This window comes from Ammospiza nelsoni, chromosome 2, assembly GCF_027579445.1.
Source record: "Ammospiza nelsoni isolate bAmmNel1 chromosome 2, bAmmNel1.pri, whole genome shotgun sequence".
In the NCBI taxonomy this organism is placed as follows: Eukaryota; Metazoa; Chordata; class Aves; order Passeriformes; family Passerellidae; genus Ammospiza; species Ammospiza nelsoni.
In genome coordinates, this window is record NC_080634.1 from 32,168,633 (window position 1) to 32,191,100 (window position 22,468).

The following is a 22,468-nucleotide window of genomic DNA, read 5'->3' on the forward strand; positions in this document are numbered from 1 at the left end:
AACCACAGAATGAGATGGGACACCACCATCAGGGATGCAGGGAATAAAGACAGCCTTGAGGAAGAACAAATTTTATCCTACTTCTTGCATGTCACCTTCTGAGATTAAAAAAAAAGTGGGGGAATGCTGCAAAGAAACAGTAGTTTCATGAGAAACACATTTCATGGTAGGAAGGACACAGCAAAAAAGAATCACTGGTTAAGAACCAGAAAAATTAAAAGGAAGTAACAATTTAAATACCAGTGACATTTCTGATAATGTGTCTAATGGCACAGCACAGAAGAAAATTAATCCCTAACTTTCTAATTTGGATTTATGGGAGAAGTATATAATTCAGTGGATCTTCAGTATGTAACACACAGGGAGTATTTCAGCTTTCCAAAAGCATGTGCTGCTTCAATCAGGATATGTCAGTGGAATAGGTTGGGGAGTACTCATTAAATCACTTGTTTATTATTCACACTACAGGAATGTGAGTTCTATTGGTAAAATGAATCAATCAGAGAGCAAAGAGCTATTCTCTGGAGTCTGCATTAATCAGCCCGACAAGCTGTCACTAAGGATTGGGTCAGGCTCATAGCACAGCATCCAACCAGTGGGGTAAAAAATCCCTGAGACGGCTGGAACAGGGAACAGTTCACCATTTAAAGCTGTCTCCAGAGGCTTGTGTCAACCATTTATTACTGCTCACACACAGCTGCAGAAGCTTTTAAGCGAGAAACCTGCATTCTCGGACGTTCCAGAACTGCGTGGAAACATGCTTGATCCCAGCTTGTTCTGGGAGGACAAGCAAGATGAAGTATCCTGAAAGAAATACTGCTGGGCTTTAATACAGCCCTCTGAAGAAAATGCATTCATGAACTTGGAAAAGGTCTAAAACTAGGACACATGTCAGAACAGATACACTGTTGGGAAACACTCGGAGCTGTCATGCAGTCTGCACTTCAATAAAACGTTTTTAAAAGAACAACACTATTTTTACAGACTATTTTTCATACAAGCATATTGCTTTCAAGATTTAGCTGTTGCCCAGACTCCCTCAATGTGAGTCTAAAATATAAAATATCATTTTAAGAAATGTCACTCATGAGAATGCACCAAAAAAATAGCTTTTTCATTTTTTAAAGAAACCCAAACAAAACAAAACCCCACAATCATTAACCTGCCCCATTCCCAACCCTGCTGGTAAAGATCATGAACTCCTAAAATCTCATTATTCTGAGATATACACTCTGTTAATGAACACAACAGAGAATACAAACAGTAGCTGGGCTGCAGGAGCCCTAAACAGACCAGAAACATGGAACAAAAAAAAGCAGTCAGCAGTTCTGGTAATACTGTGAAGCCGTGTAACACATATAGCAACGCATAAAATCAATACTCTGTACCAGAGAACACAATCACACACTGCGGCCACTTGGACGGAGGAGTGATAAGATCAATGTTTCTGTTCTTGTCAGCACTTGTGCCAACTGCACCTTCAAGCTAGATGGAGTTTAAAACTGTGCATGACCTACAGGGACAGAGTAGCAGGATGGGCTACAAAAATTGCTGAATAGCTTGAAGAAAGAGAAGTGGTTTAGCTGAAGTGTACTTCAGGGAGGCTTGCCAGGGAAGGCAGTCCAGAGGGAAAAACAATAAAAGGATGAGTGTCTAATTGCAGCAATGTAGCGAGTGCAAATGCTCAGAAGTGAGGAAGAAAATCTGTCCTCACAACAGAGCTTCTCCATCTCACAGAACTCTATACAGAGCTCTGCGCATGCTGCCACTCTAAACTTGATGTTAAAAGCTGCGCCACAGAACTACAGAAATATTAGTGCAAAGCATTTAAATATAGCCTAGGGCAGCATTGGCAAGACTGTATCGTACAGATCAAGAGATGGGATTATTCCACTCTAGGCAGCACTTGTCAGATCACACTTGGACTATCCAGGCTTGGTCATCCCAGCGCAAGAAATTGAACACCATCCTGCATTGTTCCACCAAGACAAATAATGAACGCAGGTTACTTCACAGAAAATTTTGGCATAGATATAAGAAAAACTGAAAACAAACTAAACTAATTGAAAACAAACATTGGAATAGATTACCAAGAGAAATGCTGGCATTTCTCTTGCTATGAATACTCAGTGCTGAGTTTGACAGGGCCCTGGGTAACACAAACTAAGGATTTCCCTTCAACAGAAGGTTGGACCAGATGTTCTCTAGAGGTTTCTACCAACCTAGAGGTTTTCCTATGACTCCATGATCTAAACATATGTTATGCTGTATGCATTGCTAAACACTACTTTTGCCGTAAGCTCATTTCAAATTTGATTTTTTCTGATTTTTCTTTCCATTCCAGTAATAAAATAAAAAATTTTAAAAATAGTAATGACAAGGCAATGGAGGATGGTTTACTGTTTTTCAGAATAACTGTCAGCCTCTACTGAAATTAGCAAGCACAAGACCTTAAAGGAAATGCCCTTTCACAGAATATTTAATTATATAAGTAGACTTTCTGCCAGATAATTTTGGATAAATGGCTGTAAGGAGTTCCATGAATTCATTCAATTCCTTTAGTCTCTTTTAAGCATTTTTACCATATACTTTGAAAGGCAAGATACACAAACTTTTGGTGTGATCCAGTATATCCAATTTTGCATTTGAGCTTCATGAAGGGGAGATAAATCAATATACCAGAAGTCGAACATTGAAGTATTAAATTGTAACTCCACTACGGTTTATTTGGATCATGAATTTAAATACTCAAAACAGAACCATGAAAATCCTACACTAATAAGGTGAACCTTACCACTAATACCTACTAAATCATGAAGCACAACAATTATTTATTTCAATTAAGCTGTAAATGGACGAACAGACTAGGAGACAAAACAAGAACAAAATCCAGCAACAGTGTCAGGTTCCACTTCTACCTAAGAGCAGGAGGACAAACTCAAATTTCCAAAGAAAATGGGATTCCAACCTGTCAAAGTAACAGACAGCTCTATCACACCAACATCGTACATCATAGCCACCTCCACAGGCATATTCTATTAAGAGAGTAGCTAACACCTAAAAAAAGCCTAAACAAACACAAAAATATCAAACCAGGAGCAAATCTAACTCCAGCAGTCTGCATTTTAGACTGCATCCTGTAAGACACAAAACCAACATTGCACTGAAAGACATCCCAACATCCTCCCAGATGCTGAGAGTACAAAGAGAGATCCCACCTGAGAGTCCTCTCTACATGCTGAAAAAGCTGTCAGCACAAACATTGGTCAGGCACTAGAAGGCTTGAGGGGCTAGGGAAAGTAGGAAGAAATCCTACTGCCAGCCATGCAACAACTCTACCTTCTCTAAGTGTTAAATCCAGTGTTGGGTTACTTGTTCATTAGTTATGAAATAGACTTTATTTGCTGGTTTGGAGTCATGAAAAAATATTACAATGAAATCAACAGAGATATCCCACAGCCAAGTCTTCACCTTGACTGTCATCCGTTGGATGACAATCCTAAGAAGAGACCTCCAGTTTACCCCGTGACACTTTGCAGGGGGTGGGGAGGTTTAAGGTTTATGTTGTGACATGAGAAAACTTCCACTCCTCTAGGTACCTCTGGATGTCAGTGGCATGATGCCAGACCTCTGGAGTACACAGCCAAATAAAAGGATGCTGTACCAGTCCTAAACCTGTCAGTTCTGTGCCTGCAGACAACGCTGCACAAGCATGTGGAGTTCTGGGGTGGCTTGGCTCTGAAGTCTCTCAGAAGGCAAATGGCACGTAACAGATGGTCGGTTGCTTAAGACACTTAGCAGGGACTTCAGGGATCCAGATTCAATTTCAGTTTAACTTTGTACAAGTCTCTTACAAGGGCACATCTACACCATGGATATAGACAGATTTAAGCTGTCTCTGCCCAAGCTAATCTGGCAATGAAAGTGCAGGAGGACTGCTGCAGACACCCAAGCTTGAGGGAAGTGATCTGCAGGATTTCTGAGTTCGTGGGCACTGCCATACAGATCCCAACACAAGCCTTTCCATGCTGAAGTCTGCTGCATGTGGACTGGACTTCTGTCCTGGTTTTGGCTGGGATAGAGTTAGTTTCTTCCTAATAGCTGGTACAGTGCTGTGTTTTGGATTTGGCATAAGAATAACATTGGTAACACAGAATTACAGAATATCTTGGGTTGGAAGGGACCTTAAAGATCATCTTATTCCATACACACTGCCATGGGCAGGGAAACTTCCACTAGACCAGGCTGCTCAAAGCCCCAACCTGGCCTTGAACATCTCCAAGGATGGGGAATCCACCTGGGCAATCTGTGCCAGTGCCTCACACCTGTTGCTGAGCTCTGCCTACCTTGAGTCAAGGACACTTCAAGGTCTCATGTTCTGCCAGCTAGGAGGTGCAGAAGAAGCTGGGAGGGAGCGTGGGCAGGACTGGCCAAAGGGATGTTCCATAGCATAGAATGTCATGCTCAGTACATAAACTGCAGGGAGTCAGCCAGGAGCCATCAATCACTGCTCAGGGATGGGGTGGGCATCAGTCAGTGGATGCACTGTACATCACTTGGGGGTTTGGGGATTTAATTTATATATCTCTCTTTGTTATTTCCCTTTTAATTACAATTATAATTATATAGTTATTGTTGTTATTATATTTTATTTCTGTTATTAAACTGCTTTTACCTTAACTCACTTACCTTTCTCATGATTCTCCTCCCCATCCCACTGGGGTAGAGGGGTGGGGAAAGGAGCAAGCAGCTGTGTGGTACTGAGCTGCTGGCTGGGGTTAAACCATGACAACTTGCTAGTTATGGTCTCTGAAGGCTCTCAGCCCTCTACCCTGTGCTCTAATGCACACATTCTCTTTGTTTTGGTGTCTCAGCTTTCCATCTGTATCAGGAGGATAAAAGCACAGCCCATACTTACAGGGTGTCAAGAGGATAAATACATTAAGTGGTCCTAAGGCACTCTGGATTACAACAACAGATGTAATATCAATTCCTTAAAGCAGTGAAAATGGAGAAGAGGGGGCAATTGAGACTCTAAGGAAAGAGCAATTGAGAGCATAAAGTTTATTTTTTTCTAATTTAACTGTGTCTCTGCTTCCAGAGGACACCGCAAAAGAAAAAGGAAAACTTTGGAACACAGCAAAAACTTGATGAAAGGTAAAAGTGGGGGATGGGCACAGAAGTAAAGGATAATAAGATTCTTAACTGTCAATTCAGTTTAAAACTGCTATGAAATGGGACAGAAATAGATGTTTACATTTCTGAATTACAATCTATTCATAGACACCTCTCTTACCTGCTTATGAGCATAACTAGTTGGAAACTCTCCAAGACAATACAGAAGGAGTCTTGTGAAGAATCCACGCTTCTCAGCAGTGACACAGCTACTAACAAAATGTAAGTATTCAGAAGCACCATTTAAAACAAAGTGTGCTTAATAGATCAATTAAAGAAGCCTAAAAGAACAAACCTCTAATTCAGAAACAGCCCTCCTAGTAAATTCCAATTCTCTAAGACAGCAAATTGAGGAAGTTTGATTGACTAGTACAATGCAAATTCTTTACTCTCTGTTTTATTTTTGCCTCAGTGATTGTATGTTGTGGTATAGAGACACAACAATACATGATGGAATTATTCCCAGTTAACTGCTTCCACTGTTAACCACTCCATACATTATTTGCAGAGTAAACTGCATGGTTTACATTAACCTGCTTTGCAGTACATCCACAACATGGTAGAAATGTGCACACAAGCAACTAATGCATCTCTGTTAATGACTGGTAATTTGTTAAGCTGATAAAACCTACAGCTTATAGTCATAATCTTATTGTTCATAATCTTATCTTCATCCATAGCCCATTATTGTCTTGCTTCAGTCTTCTTCATCATTAAAAAAAATTAAAAACATTAAACCCTGCTTATTTTAGTAAAAAGAAAGTACTTATCAGTCACAACTCAATACAGCATTAGAAATTAATAATTCTGTAACAGATGATTAGCATAACAGTTTCTGCTGGTTTTTATTCCTTGCAGCAACTCTCAATACATGTCATACACTTTTAAGAATCAACTATAATGTGATCACTTTCTACTGCACACTTATAATTTGTACCTACAGCAGTACAAATTGTACCAGAATGCACATAAAACAGAAGTATGGGGAAATCCACAAAAGAAATAAAAGAGATACAAATTCAATCTCTGATGCTTCACGACTTGCCAGTGTTATATGGGAAGAAAGACAGTAGAGAATAGTTTAATGTATCTTCAAAACTATCCCTGCAGCATTGATTAGAAACAGTAATAAGGGGTTTTCATCCAGCAGTCAGAACACAGGATTAGCAAAAGGAGCTTGAAATGAGGACCAAATAGATTCAACAGAATCCATAGGTACAGAGTTTTTCCCTACTAAAGCAACATTATCAAAGATTACTAATTATTTTGATTCTGAAAAGTTAATTCTCATCTCCTACACTTAACAACAAAAACATAGCAAACACAAGGAAGCAAAGAAAGAAATAAAAGAAATGGCAAACCAATCTTCCTGTGCTCACTAAGACTGTAGGGACTTGTCTGTGGCTTGATTAGGGATGATGACAAACAGCGGCTGGATGTTCTGTAACCCTGTGGAGAGCCCAGCCCCAGCTGCATTACCTGCAGAGACAAAGCCACTGGCCAGGGTGCCAAGTTTTGGGAGACAGTACTGAAGATGAGCTGTAGATGACTTCTAAAATTCAGACTGGCAGCAAGTCCCATGAATGTTCACAATCCTTGCCATACTGGATGCAGTAGTTAAATGAAGAAGGTTCGGACAGCCATGTGAACTTTGGCCCAGCTCATTAAAGGCAGCAGGAAAGAACAATCATTCCAGTCAAATTTCCAAACTGGAAGTTCAATTATCTATGCTGAATAAATTAAGCAATTTAAGTTGCTCCTAAGCAGCAAGGGACCGAGCTAAATGGAGATCTGAGTTGATTTAAAGGTAATTTGTGTCAGAAAGTTCTGAAATGGTTTTCAGTTCAGTGTCTGCAGTAATTTCTATAAAGTGGTATTAAAACTATTAAGTTTCATGTGAGAAGTCCCCAATAGATTCAACAAACATTTACTGTCTAATAACACACCTTCAGCCATACGAGGTCCCTTCCATTTGTTTGGGAAGTGTGGTTTATTTAATTCTGCAAGATATTTAAAGCAAAGCCCAACATAAACAGCAGAATTGTTCCTTTTGTTCACAGTTTTCGTAAGTTGCTGAAAGGCTGGGTAATTTTACATATTACAAAACAGAGGACCTATAGTATTCCATAATACCTGTGGTGACTTGGCTACCCATTAGAAACATCCCAACTGTGTCTACAGCAAAACCCTAACAAACCACACTTTAATTTCCAAAAACTAGAATACATTCTCCCATCTTTTCTACCCAGGTCTTGCCCTGTGTCAGCAGTGTTTAAATAAACAAATTAGATGCCTCCTTGAACAGCCAGATAATGGAGTTACAAGCTCATCCTCTACTCACATAAGAAAGATTATACCCCTTTAGATGGGCCTCTTGGAAACCTACTTACCTGGGGGTAGCAGGAGCAGACAAAAAGGGACCCTGCTAACCAAGGCCCTACCAAGTGGCTTACTTAAATGGGTCTAGGAATGCAGAATTAAGTAGGAAATATCACTGTTATTACCCTTATTCAAAACTGACAATAAGTCATTGCTTTATGGAAATTTGATACATTCTTGTTTTTAAAGTTAGGGGAGTTGAGACATAGAAGGCTGAGGAAATTTGTTTAATGTCATCCTCACATCCTCAAAGGATATGAGGAACAGAACCTGAGTCATATGTTTTAAAGAAAGATTTAACTCTGGGAGTACAAGGGTGCAGGGAGAACTGGAGGGAAGGAATTTGTTTTCCAACTTGAAATTCTTCCTGTGCTTCTCCCTTTCAATGACCATAAACCTCCTCATGTACAAATGAACAAATGTCCAACAGGCCACATTACAACAGTTGTGTACAAGTCTGCCTGAGTGATGAATCAACTCGTTGTTTATCCAAAATAACAGACACAAATGGCTCTCACACCTACCTACAGCTAGAATTGAAACACTTCCACACTGAAGGAAAACCAAAATAATTTAAAAATCCCCTGCATCTAAAAAAATAAAACCAAAACAACCTAAATAAAATATAGCGTTAGCAAAGAGTAGTTAGTGAGAGGAACACTGCAAAAAATGCTGAATCTCATGTCTTGTCTTTCAAGCTGCAATAGCTTAGACCCTAAAATGAGGTTTGAGGCCCTTATCACCCGGATTAATCAGTGTTAACTCAGCTCTCAAGCAAACCTCAATATTTTAAATTAAAACTAGTCTCAGGTCTCCCATAACATTTTAATATTATTCTGTAATGTCATCATGCTGGTTACAAATGGACTTAATTTACCCCACATTCATTAGGACACCACACTGTTTGAACTCAGTATTACCTTTCCTTCTCCTCCCAGCCAAAACATTGTCACACTAAAATGTTTTTCTAATAGTTCTCCCCCACCGAGGTGCATGCTTCCATAGGGACACCAACAGTGCTATGCCACTTGGATAGGAAACTAAAACTAATAGCTGGGATCTTTTCACAGCTTCTCAAATCCCTATCAGAAAAAAAACAAGAATTCTCCAGCTAATGTCACTGAAAACACTAGCTTTTCCAGAATTCACTATCTTACTGGTTTCTCTTCAGTTTTTGATGTGTGGTTTTTTTTTGGTTGGGGGGAGGGGTTGTTTGTTTGGGATTTTTCTGTTTGTTTTTGGTTGGTTGGGTGTTTTTGGATAGTCTTATTTTCACAGGATTGTACCACAACTGTCACCACACTTATGTCATTAGAGTGAAAATACAACAGAAGTAAATATCACTATTATGTCAAGAGACAAGCATCCCAGGGTCACTGACTGTCTCTCTTTGTCATTATCCCCTGTGTGAGAAAATGGAGACTATCAGATAATGCAGCCAGCGGGAGGGCAACAAAAGAGAGAGAAATTTAATGTGTGTCCTTTCCAAAGCTGTTTGTCATTAGCAATTTTGTTCTGATTTAGAGGACAAACTGTCCACCCCTTTTAAACCTCAGAGATTAATTTTCAGTTATTTGTAGGGACAAAGTCTCTTCACATGATTTAACTGTCCATCCAACAGGTTCAGTTAGGCATTCAAGCTTTGTACTTCAAACTAAACAGTGCCTTATATTATTTATTCCAGTTTGGCATAAATAAGTATGGATTACCTTATGCAAAGCATTCTAAAGTTGTTATCTGCTTTACAGTACCAAGAGCTTTGATAGCAGCCAGACCCAGAGAATAGACATGCTCCCTCTCTTTAGTATGATCTGAGACTTGAGTATAAGTGGCCTGCATGGCTGCTCTACTACTGTCTTTATGCTCATTGATAAATGCACAATATTGGTTTTAATCTACAGAAAGAAGTATTAATTACTCCTACTCTAAGATTAAATTGCACCAATAATTAAGGTAGAAAAATATTATCCAGGAGCAACAGTCTTTATCCATTATTGTAATTAGAGAGCATTAGGGGAAAATTTGCTGTATTTGATTTTGTTGCTCCTGCTGGACCAGCATGTTTCCAGACAATGTTTTTCCCTTCTAAACTTATGTTTCAGTAAAAGGAATATGCTAGTAGAAAATTTACTTTGAAAGTAAATATTAAATAACTGTATTTGTATATTTGACTCCACTTTGAATAAATTGTAACTTCTGCTTATAACTTCTGCTTTTAATTGTAACATTAATACACAGGGATTATTCTTATCAGATTTCTTTAGTTGTTTAAAATTAGAAACTTTTAAAAAATAAACTTCATGAAAGATTTTCTTGACTATGCTTAGCTTTTCTTCAGCTCTTCTTGAAACACATAAGATCAGACTTAATAATCTTGCTATACAGCTCCTAGTAAAATGCATTTTATATTAAAATTAGGCAATAGTAAAAACCATCAAGATGTCTACTATGAATGCTTCTGTATGCAGACTCATTAACCTAAGTTAAATTAATAGAACAAGACAAAATGTAACCATGACCATTGACTGCTTGCGAAGTTCCCTAGTGACTTTTTGGTATCTTATGCCAGTGATTTCAAAAATTCCATTTTAAGACCACACAAAAGGCTCATTTAATGAGTGATTTTTTTTAAATCATGTCTCACAGAACTTTTTTTCCTAACCAGTAATATTTTCTGATACATTTTCTGAAAATAATTACTGTAATCCTTTCCTCTAATAACAATGAAGTGAAATCTCCTCTAGAAAGACATACACTCTAATGTTTATATTTAGTAATTACCTGCTTTGACAATTTAGCTGCTATCTGTAGGAGCAAAAATCAATACTTTATTTCTTCTGCAGAGCAATATCGGCTACTTTGCAATCTCCGCATGTTTGCACATAAATATTCTTGAAGGCAAACTAAATCAATTAACATTTGTAGCTGTCCATCCAGTCCCTTTGCAAAACATATTATGCACTTAGGATGAATTCAGTGTAAATCATCATCCTAGCCACACAATTATACTATAAGCTTCCTTAACCCTCAGCTCAGACTTTCCTAATCTCTGAAAGAAAGCAATGCCAGATGGCCATGAACAACTGTTAAGAATCAGAGGGACACAGAGAAATACCTGAAGCTCTCAGTAATTCAGTGGAGAAACACCTTCTGTTCCAACTTACTGTTAGGCCCCACTTAGACAAATTTGCTTTGTACAAATGGCAGGTGATCCTTCCAGGTTAACTGATACACATGCTAGTAATTTTCAAAAGCTGTATTTTCTTGCCCTGAACCAAATTCACAGACAGTGAATTTTTGCTACAACTCTTGGTTGCAGTTATCTTTGTACAGCAACAGCAAGTACAAAGTGCAGAGAGAATCTACTGACTACTGCACTTCTCCATCACTTGAAACATACAATTGTACATAAGTATCTGTGGATACACATTAAAATAAGCAAAATACATTGTATGTAAAAATAATGTGTGTAATATATAATATTCGCATATAATTAGTTGTCAAATCTGTATGAGTTAGCTGCAAGGCTGAAAGAGGAGTAGAGCTCATTGGCCCATGAGGCAGAAATTAGACTCCATTTCTCTGTCTCAAAATGAAATGATGGAAAAAGGTTCCTCTTTTTCTACAGAAGAACATCCTCCTGTGAGCCAACACAAAGAATCAGTCCAAACAATCATGCCCAGCGTGCTGGGGTGCCAAAGGGTACCTCCAGTGTTCATATTCAGAGGAAGCATCTCACAAGCACCATTTTATATGGTAACAGTGCTGATGTGTCTCCTCATCTCTGAAGACCAGGAGCCTCATTCTGCTTTAAATTACAGTTCAGGAAAATTCATGTTTAAAAGTGAAGCTTCTCTTTTTAAAAATAAATCACCTTGCATTGAAAAAGATGATAGTCACTGCTCAAGAGCAGGCCACAGCTTCATGTTTTTGGACTTGGGTTTCTTAACAGAAATTCAGAAGGAAGCAGTGAGAACAGGCAAACCTGGGAATGGAAAAAGTAGATTAAGAAGAAAGATAGGACTGAAAGAGCAGGGAGTGCTTCAGGGCAGGGCAGGAACGAAGTGCACTGGCAGAGCTGTGTGGGGACTCCAGTGCTGGGCTGGCAGGAGGGTTCAGGGCAGGAGTGAGAGTTGTTGCAGGTGCACAGCATCAGCTAGGAGCACAGAGTCAAACATTCACAACCTCTCGGATATATTCATGATGGAACCAGTGGAGGTTCCAAGTATGAAGCCAGATGTGACAAACTACAGAAAACATATAGTGTAGTGTGCTTCATTCTAGTTGCATTCCCAGGAATCAAAGGATGATGTTGTTCATTTGAATGTCTCAAACAATAAAGCAGCACAGTCAAAAAAAGAAAAAAAAGAATACAACAAAACTGGAAGAATGCACAGGAACATCATTCTGGCTTGCAAAATTGAGTATAAGACAGCTACAGTTAAGAAGGGAGGACTTCTGAGCAATTAAAACCAGGCTGAAGGATCACATGTCTATTGTAAACTACTTTGAAAAGAACCTGACATCTTTCATTTAGCATTTTTTAATAATCTCTCAGATTCACCAGGCCAGAGCATTATTTTCATTCTGAATAGCATAGTTCACATTTTTAAAAAAGGCATTTTTAGAATATTGGCTAGAAATGTGGTGATAAAGTTTAGTAACAGAAACAAAAGTGATATAAGCCTTACCACAAAAGACATGGTAAGGAGAGTGTGAAGGGGATTAGGAGAAATGGGTAAGAACTGAAGAAGCACAGGACACTAGAGAACTGTTCCAGATGGTAGGCTAGTTTTAACCTAAGCAGCAATGTGTTTGTACAAAAGTCCAGTGGGAGCTGAGCAGACAGAGATGAGCACACAGATGAAGTCTGAAATGTTCTTGTGAGTTCAAGGAATGGGGAAAAAAAGGACTCTGAAGGTCTGATGCAGAGTCAAGAAAATTGCTGCTTGGGAAGAAGAAAAAAACAAAGAAAGATGTTGCATCTAGGAAGGTAAGGAGTAAGAGACACCTACATAACAGATCACAGAGGACATGAGTAATGAGACCAGATAAAAGCTTTTCTAAAACTAGTCGCCACATAAATATATGAAAAAAAATAGTTCAAGGTGTCAAAGTAATGCAGCACTGAGTCAAATAGCCAGTTTGATATTCATATGGTGTGTTTAAAATTATTTATTCCAAAAATACATATGGCAACTGTCTAGTAGGGTATGTGTACAGAAAAAGAAAAAAAATTAAAATCATAAGTGAACTTTGATCAGATGTTCTTCAGTGATCAGTTCTATCTTTCTATTTCAGTAAGATGCCCACAAGTTGAGTAATTTCAGTCTAGCATTTCGGTCTATTACTGATAAAAGCTCACTGTTGCATGAGCGGTTCAACACTGCACCAAATCTCCCATTAACTCTTGCTCTTAGAGGTTATTTCAGTAAGTGGGTCAAGATAAACAGACAACCAGCTAGTAAGGCTTCTAATTTGAACAATGATATCTGTACAACAGAGGTAGCTATTTGAACTAGACTGCTAATGCCCCTTTTTCAAAAATAAATCCCAGGATGGTGTTTTCATTTATTTATGAAGCTTACTGTATGTTTCTGGATCCCAACCATGAATGGTTTTGTTCACATGCCCAAGCTTTGTAACCACCAGGAAAAAAGTGACCTTTGCTTTCAAACTAAGCAAACACTTTCATATTGGGTTATATTCATGAATACTCAGTACTTCAATGAGCCTGTGATTTCCTTAAAAATACGGTACTGAAGGATGCTTAGCTGGTAGAAGACTTAACTTTTCTCCCTTCCCTGTTGTGACAATACTTTGCTCTAAGTAGCCATTACGCTTTTAACTTGCTGGCTGAAACATTCATTGTTGCAACTCCTCACGCCTCTTGGCTGATGGAGGAAAATCAATTTTGATCCCTGAGAAGCAAGTGCAAGTCCCCAACTTCACACAATGTGTACAATTGCAGCTGAAACTGAACCCATATTAAATCACCATTCCAGACATTTTACATTTATGCTGAGACCTTAAGAGGTTAGAACATACAAGATTTACTGTTTTTAATTGGAGAAATGGGGCAGAACTTCCTTCAAATGCAAAAAACACTTTGTCAAATGAAGTTTACACAAAGCAAATGAGATTTATAGTGACAATGAAAATATATTTTAAAAATTAACCTTAAGCTTTTTTCAAAACAAGTATTACAACAGAATGCAACAATCCAGCCACTGCAGGATTTTAATGCTACAATAATTCTGGTCTTCCTTAAAGGGCAACAATTCTGCCCTTTCTTAGATAACCCGGTTGAAAGCACATTAGAATAGCAAGTCTGAGCAATCAGAAGCCAAACTACAACAATCAGGTAGCAATAAAGATATAGAAAGCATGTGTATTTCCCAATAGACACAAGTTTAACAATGAAAATATTCCAAGCAGGTATGAGAGAGAGGGAGGGGAGGAGAGAACTTACAGTACTGCTTCAGAGATGCACTATACACATAATGCAGCAGTACAGGATACACTAACAGATGAAGGCAACTGAAAAGGCAGTACTCACCCAAAATATTAAATTGAAAAGGAACATCATGTATTTCAAACAACACAGGCAGCCTCTTGCCATGTTGCACTTCTTAAATTCTAAAAGGAAAACAAAGGATAGATCCAGGTAAAAGACCACGTATTTGCTGCCTTTGGGTGCACTGTATTTTTCACTTTTTACGCCAGTTCCAGTCCCAGCGCCGGTCCCGGTTCCGACCCCAGTGTGGCTCTGTGTGCGTGATCCAGTTGTACCATAGAAAGCTCCTGCAGTAAAACCTCGACCAAATTGCCTCCCTGAGGTAGAAGGTTTAGCAAAATCTGAGTCTTTGCTATCCAAAGATGGACTCCGGTGAATTGAAGAATCCTCACTACTTGACTTCTCCATGATCTCTCTTTTCACAGTTGTCAGATTTAATGTATAGCATCTCTCAGCATTAAATGCAGTGCCTTGCAAATGCCACAGTGCGCTAAGAGCTGTCTGTGCTTTGCTTCTCTTTTTCTTCGTACATAAATCAGATAATCACTGCAGAATTTATTCACTGCATTGTTGCTGGGTTTATTTTTTATAGCAATGAAAGCTGAACTCTGTCTGTCTGAAGCATGGATTTATACATTAATATCCCATGCAAGAGCATACTCATGATTTATCTTGATGAATCAGTTATGCAGAACTTTGATTTTTATTAAAAAGAGCCATAAGCTCTTTCTCTGCACTCCTAGTCTACAGTCTCTAATCTATAGGCAGCAGATGGTCCTTGCATCCATTTCCAAAAAGCTTCTGCAGTACACCTGGGAGACTCTCCTCGAGCCGGAGCACTTTCCTTGCTCTCAGCTTCCCTCTCTGTGTCTCTCTGACTCTCTCTCACACGCTGTCTTTTTTCTTTCCACCCATTTGCAGTGTCTCATTCAGTAACCCGCTACCGGAGCGCACTCTGTGTTTCACTGCTGTTGCCGTGAAATCATCAGCAACTGCAACCACTGGGCATTTCCCACAGAAATCCCTGACCTAACTATCGAGTAATAAATCCGCCCTCCTGCTCGCCCCTCCCCTCTGCTTTCCATCGGGCCAGTTAGCAGAAGCCTTCTCCTCCAGGACACGCCTCCATGACATAATATCTTTAATAGGATTAGAATTACTCTTGACTATACAAGTGCACAACAGAAAATCTCTTTAAATGTCAAGTACTGTTTAGCTGTTTATGCGCTAGAACCGTTAGGCAGTGATATTCCTTCGATGCAATAAAATAAAGAAAAAGTATGGATTAGATAGACAGGTGCTAACCTCTCTCTGCTCATTAACAGTCACTTACATTTTTTTCTGGCGTAAACAAATCCCACGGGACAAGCAATGAGAATAGGCTAGCACCCAGCATACACTGCTTAGGCACACATCTCAGCTGTACGTGCACATAACGCAGCACCATCACCTGTGATATAATTAACCAGACAGAGCTGCTGCCTCTCACGAGGTCATAATTCAATTCTTAAAACTCCCAAAACGTGAGGGGATCTGAGCCTGCAGCTCTTTACACGCTATTTAACAAGTACATCAGAGATTCTTGTTGTGCACAGCAATAAGCCATCTTACATCACAGGTTGTCTGTGAACTAGAAACACTGACCCAAATGCCACATTTCTTCTCCACAGAGGAGTGCAACATGCCTGCTAGGACTCTGAAACAGGGAGGGCACGACTGTGTACATGTGCCTGCGCATATGCATGCAAGTGCCTGGAGGAGAGGTAGAGAAGCACTTCAGGTCACTACTCCCCATACTCCCAAATTTGTCATTTTGTCATAAGCACAAAAGCAGCACACCAATGGTGCAAAGTGCTATAGCAGACTTAAAATGCAGGTTATTCTTTTCTTTCTGTAAAGAAAGAAACCGCAGTAGGAGGCCCCTGTGAAGGAAATACGGCTACCAGGAAAAGCAAAATTCTATGCAATTTTCAACTGACCCTCCACACGCTCATTAAAATGCACTGTTCATGGTTATCTCTAGTATCTTTTAAAAAAGACAATGTAACATTCATTCAATCTTGCATATCTACGGCCAAAAGCCTCTAAGGATTCTGTAACTTTTATGTAACAACATCAGAATCAACACCCTAAAGCAGTGCGGTACCTTTCTTGACAGCCTTTTTCTGCTAAAAGATCCCTCCATCAATAAAGGATATTAAATAAGCCGTATTTGAATGTCTAATATCTCTCTCACCTTTTCTGCTCTGAAGTAAGATTTTAACAACAGGCAGGTCCAAGCCCATATCAACAACGTTTGTTCACTTAGCTCTTCAAAAGTAATTTCAAAGCTCCCTGCATTAGATGTGTCCATCAGAAAGAGGACAGCAGGATGACTGCTCAGCACTGTGCATGACAACAGAATAAGCTACACACAAAACTCCCAAGTAAAAAAAGATAAATTAGCCTTGACCAAAGTAGAAGGGGCATTTCTATGCATGACTACAGTGCACGTACAAACTTCACCATAAGCAGTTATCAAGAAGCAACCTTCTCAGCAAAACACATGGAAGCAACCTTCAGGTCACAGCCAGGTACCTGCCTCAGACACCAGATCCTGCAGGATAACTCACACTGGAACACAAGCCACATGTCTGAGTATGAATTTAGAAGACTCAAAGTGAATTTCTGTTTGAAATTCACTTACTGGAAGTGTAAAGTTGTACCACTGCAAACCAATGCTGCAGCTAGATATTTTCAGCGGTTTTCACTTGTCATACAAAACTGAGCTCTCAGCCAAAAAATTGTGAGAACACACAAGTACTTTAAAGCATTTTTAGCTTTTTAGTTTTTCCACCCTTTGGTTTGCCATAAAATTTACACTGACTTAGACTAGCTACAGAAAAAAAAAAATTTGCTGTGCACTTGTGAAAATTAGCACAATATAAATATTTGCCTTCCCATTGAAAGTACATGACAAAAATAATGAATCCATTCTCCTCAAGGTTAAAAAAATTCAAAGAATATTCTGTAATAAGCAAAAAAATTTTCACAAATACTCTCATAGTTTGTAAACAGTGGAAACTTTCTACTGGTGGTTAGGAAAAATAAAGCAAACCAACTATACCTCCAACCTTTTTTTTTCAAGTTTTCATTATTAGAACTTAATGAAGTTTTCCAGTTTTCTATTTTTACCTCCAAATACTGCAAAATACTGGTTTACTGCACCATTACCTCTAATGTACCTTCCATTAAGAGATCTCCATCATTGGTCTACAGCACAGTTTGTACTTCAGAAGAGTCCCAAGCAAAGACACACGTAAAGTCAACAGACAGCTTAAAAATCCAGACCTGAGCAATGAGCAGTGGGGAAAACACGGCTCCAGATCAGCCTCTCCTCCTGCTGTGTAGCAAGAAAACATATGACTCTCTTATGGTTACGCTGTGGCCACCAGGGAGATTTTACAAGCCTGAGTAACCTTCAGCCACTTGAATTTGCAGCCACGGTGTGTCTTTACAGATTAGAAGCCACTTCCTGCTGCTGCAACTCCAACTCAGTGCTCAGGTACTCAGTTAATAAACCACACAGGGCTGCTTACTTGCTGATAAAGTAAATGGTGAAAAAGCTGTAAGCAGTCCATCCAGCTGTGTTTTGACCAGCCATTGCACTCAACTCTGCCTCTGACTGAGACTTCAGCAGAAGGTGTTGCTGCGTGGCAACAGCACCTTTCAGGGTCCCACTCAACAGCACAACCTCAGCGTGAGGACAAACACATTTTGCTTCACTACAGATCTTACCTCTGTTTAGTAATCAGGGCATGAAAAACATTCAAAAGCTCACTCTGTACTTCATTAATGTTTGATTACTGAATCACAGAATTTTGTTGCTGAGTGATGCCTTCACATCAAGAAAATAATTTCAGTCCCACGTGTATATGCCTGGGACAAGGCAATAAACAATCCTTTGCATTTAAATGGCTCTTCCAAATATTAAGGGTAAAAATTTAGGCCACTTTTTGATAGCAGGTATGAAAATCGATGTCATGATTCAATTAATGGGTGTAGTCAAAAAATGGAAAGGAAGAGTACTATTAATATGGTCAAAAAGCATAGGCTGGCTCTCCTACTGAAACTGTTTTATTTGGTTCCCTCCTGGGAACAGTCCACCACAGTCCCCAAAGCACACATCCCAGCATCTTCATTTCTTTCTGATTTTCACAAATTATTTAATCTCTTTTCTCATTCTGTAGTTTAATCTCACCAGAACCTAGTGCCAATTACACCCAGATACAGTGCTCCCGGACCCCTCTGTTTGCTTCTGCCCTCCTCAGCTGTTCTTGCACAACTGGCTTAAGGAATCGTGCTGCAAAACAGCAAAAGCTGACCAATTTATAAACATATTTATAAACACAGATTTTAAAATACCCAATACAGTTATAAAAGGTACCCCAGCAATATAGAAAAAAAATGAACTTTTTTCCCCCTTTTAAAAGTCTCAAGTCAATTTCACTTGACATTCCCCTTCAGTGAGATTGCTGATCCAGTGAGAGGGAGAGGGATTACAACAGGAAAGAACAGGAAAAAATACTGAAGGCTGAGCGAAAATATCTTAGGCTTTTTTTATGTCTCCCATGATTCCTGAAAATAAAATATGAAACTCTATGGGTTTTTTAAAAAGGAAAAACTCCAGTCACCATGGTACACAAGCCATTTTAGACCTTATTATATATTTTATCTTGCAATTTCTATTAGGTAGGATAATGCTACTGTCACTATTTTAAATATGGAGAACTCGAGGACCAAGATGTTTGCTGAGGATGAATAGGGAACTGCTGGCAGAGAAGCAAACCAAATCTGTCTCACACGTCCTCAGCTAGCTCACTAACCACTGCACCATTCTCAAATTAATTATTTTTCAAATCACGAGTTTTAGTAACGCTGCCACATGACTTCAGAACAGTACTGAGCCCTGCAGAGAGATGTACAAATGCATATGCTACCAAGTGTTGAAAGGCTATGGTTCTTAAATTCAGTCTTTTCTTTCGAATTATATTGACCAGGAACTCAATTTTACAAGCCATCCTCAGGGTACATTAGATAGGCAAAGAACAGAGATTGTTGAGTATAAACTCAGTAACTACATCTTTCCAGCCACTGCTCTGTATCCTGGAAGTCCATGAGAAGGAGATAAGGAACAAAAGCTGAAAATAATAGCTTACAACTGACATAAGGTTGCATACAGCTGAAAGCTCAAATTAAAATAAACACCAAACCAACACTGACGACGGAATAAGCTTAAAGGGAAAAAGATGTCCAAAGAATAGAACTGAAATTAGGATCACATGAGAGGCAAAACCACAGGGTTCTCAGGTCTTCCATGCTCTTGGTTTCATGCCAAAAAGTTTACAGACACCAGCAAGTTAAAATGCCTGGCGTTCTGAGTTCTTCCAATGCTGCAGAATTTATAACCAAAAGCCTGGATGCTCTGACAGTTGTAATGCACATCCTGGGGCCTGTCAAGCTCCAGCTTGGATGTTGTAAATCCAAAGTATTCTGCCGACCATGGGATTGGACAAAAACAAGGTAGATTTCAAGGGCAACTTTGTGTGGTAGACAAATTTTGAAATCTGCCTATGTTTCTTAGAATCAAATAGCCCAAACCGTATTTAACCTTTGACACACTTTCATTTTCCACTAAGAGAAGTATTCCATTAGAAAAAGAACTACTGTAACTTCAGCTTTGGAGTCTCCAATCACTGATCATAGCTTCACACATTATTTAGAGCCCATATGAACAGCTTGTTTGATACAAATGCTAAAAAAGAATCACTACCAAGTGTTCAGAGAAGAGTGGAATGCACACTTAGTTTCCCTACTAGCATGAGGAGCAGCCATTTCTCTTATGGTCAGAAAACCACTGTTTCCTTTGGCACTCAGTGGACAGACAGCTGATGGAGGGGGAGATTGGATTCATTAAGAAACTGGCTTACCCACAGCTGGTGCCTGTGACCTGACCAGCAAACAATCCCAATGTTTTGTGAGAGGCAACAGCTTCATGCCCCTCTCTCTTCACATTCTAGCACAACCAAAAGCATCCAAAAGGCATCACCTGATCCTCAATTCCTCCTGCAGAAGAAAGCCGGCTCCAGAGGCCAGGTAAAAGGATCTGGGATAGGTAGATATGCATACAACATAAGCTGGAAGGAAAATCAGGATGATCAGATGGATTTTTGGAGGCTGAACTCCATGTCCTGAGACTCCACCTAGTTTTAGCATGGCTGAAGAAAAAGAGGACTTGCAGAGAGAGAGGAGTGAGACAGCACTCCCAGATGCAGGAACTGTGTGAAGGAGCAGCACTGAGGAGGCACTGAGTTTGAGATCTGTGGGTAAAGAATCTTTTCTTACAGATACAGGAATTGAGTGTCTAGGCACCTCAATCCAACACCCACCTCCTGAATTCAGCAAGAGAAATTCTACTTCTTCACATTGTTACTGGAAAGAAAATGAATTAATCTGTTTCTATGACAAAAACAAGAGCACAGCAGCTCCTGGTTGCCTCTGATGAGTAACACTCCTTGCCTCCCCAGGGTAGAGAGGTAAAAAAAGGTTAAATCTCTTTGAATGGCCTAAATTAATACTTACTAGTTTATATTAATATATCTCAGTGAGATAAGTTTATCCTTCTAATATGGGGTCCTCACTGCCTGGATGACCAAGAAAACAAGATACTGCTGTAAGACTTTTCACGGTGCCAAACACTCCGTTTGGTCCCTGGGATTTCCACTAAAAATCATTTACTGGTAATAATGTGCATATGGCTGAGACTTCTCATTTAGGATTTCACACCAGGGACAGAATGAGATTCTGTCTCCAAATTGTATAGAGGAATTAGTTGTAAATCATGTCAAGAACCTTAACCCACTGTGGTCAATTACAGCTGATGAGGTGATATGCTAATGCACAGGAGATGTGGGGCACCCAGATTAAAATGCATTATGAGGTCCAAAAGCTAAGAAATTTTGATTATGTCACACCTTCAGTGTGTTGTCCCAGTTGTTCCTCAGGGGCCCTCAGACTGAGCAAAAAGAATGTCTGAGTTTCCAAAACAACAGAAAAACAGAAGAGAAAATAGAAATCCTGCTACCAATGTTTAAGCTTTTAAATCAAAACATTTGCAATATATACAGGGATCTTTTGGGGTTTGGTTTTCACTTCACAAACATAATGAAATATGTTACATCTGAAAGAAGCACTGTAAATATTATGTTAGAATACAATTCACCATTGTTAGTTTCACCTTTAAGAGCTAAAATCCAGAGAGTCTATTTATTGTTTGTTTCTAAGAAATCTGGAAATCAGAGTCTCCTTGGGCTTGGCAGTGTACATACGTAGAGAAAGTCAACCCGTACACAGCCTAATCTCCAAACAGAAAAATAGACATTAACAGCTGGTTCTGGGGGGAAAAAACCCCACTGTGGTTTTTTCCTGAACTCCCAAAACTACCTTACCAATTCTCCCTCTAGCAGGTGAGAGAAAATAGGAAATATGAGGGCAAAAAGAACAGCATGTGCCCAAGCAGATAGGCCTATCCTACCAGGCAGCAGAGCTTAACAGATGCTTTGGAACAGTCTGTTTATGACTTTTAGCTTAAGAATCTGTATCCCTTTTAATTACAGGGTGTGTATCTCATCTTCCATAACAATGAATACATTTTTTCATCTCCATCAAGAGTTAATCCTTAATTCTGCTGAGAACTTAACCTCAATATTTTAGGGCAGTGAGTTCCACAGATATGCATCATGTTCAAAAAACCCAGCATCTTCATCTTATTCACTACCATAATTAAGCTTTGCAGCTCTATCCTCTGTCTGGATATTCATCCTCATCCCATAATTCATTAGTTTGTAATCCTCTATTACATCCTATGTTATTGTCCTTCATTAAACTAAGCACTTTTCAGCATGTCATGTTATTGAAAATTCTCTGACTCCCTAATAATTTCAGTTAACCATCTTAGGGCTTCTTTCTAATTGAGCTATGTTTCTACCATAATCTTTCCCAATCTGCTGATGAAAAGATCACCTTTTTAAAGGACAAGAGTCAATGTTCAGATTCAAAATAAATTTAATCAATTCTGTTTCTATCAACCTTTTCTTTATGAAAGTGAAGTTACTCAGATTCAATAGACATTCTTCCATCATCCCCATTCTGCTTTTCTATTTCAGATTCAAATTTTGGCTCTGAAAATTTTTCAGGCTTAACAGGAAAACCCTTGTATTTTAAATTTGTATCTTACCTGTAGAAGAAAGGGAGTTTTCTCACTACAGTGATATGAGTCTAATACTGATTCCTTGTAAAGTCACCAAGAAGACCACCCTCAAGAGAGGGAGTCCTTGTAAAGATGCTGACATAATCCAA

General features: G+C 39.1%; 1 protein-coding gene across 4 annotated transcripts in view; it reads right to left on the bottom strand.

Moving 5' to 3' along the window:
• The window catches only part of TSPAN9 (tetraspanin 9), a 168,839-nt gene that overhangs the window by 76,977 nt on the left and 69,394 nt on the right, over nt 1-22,468 (bottom strand). For all 4 annotated transcript variants that reach the window (XM_059491366.1, XM_059491353.1, XM_059491368.1 and 1 more), the window contains one exon: nt 14,114-14,193. In XM_059491366.1, the coding sequence (XP_059347349.1) occupies nt 14,114-14,176 (63 nt within the window). In that variant the 5' untranslated portion in view covers nt 14,177-14,193. The remainder of the gene's footprint in view (nt 1-14,113; nt 14,194-22,468) is intronic.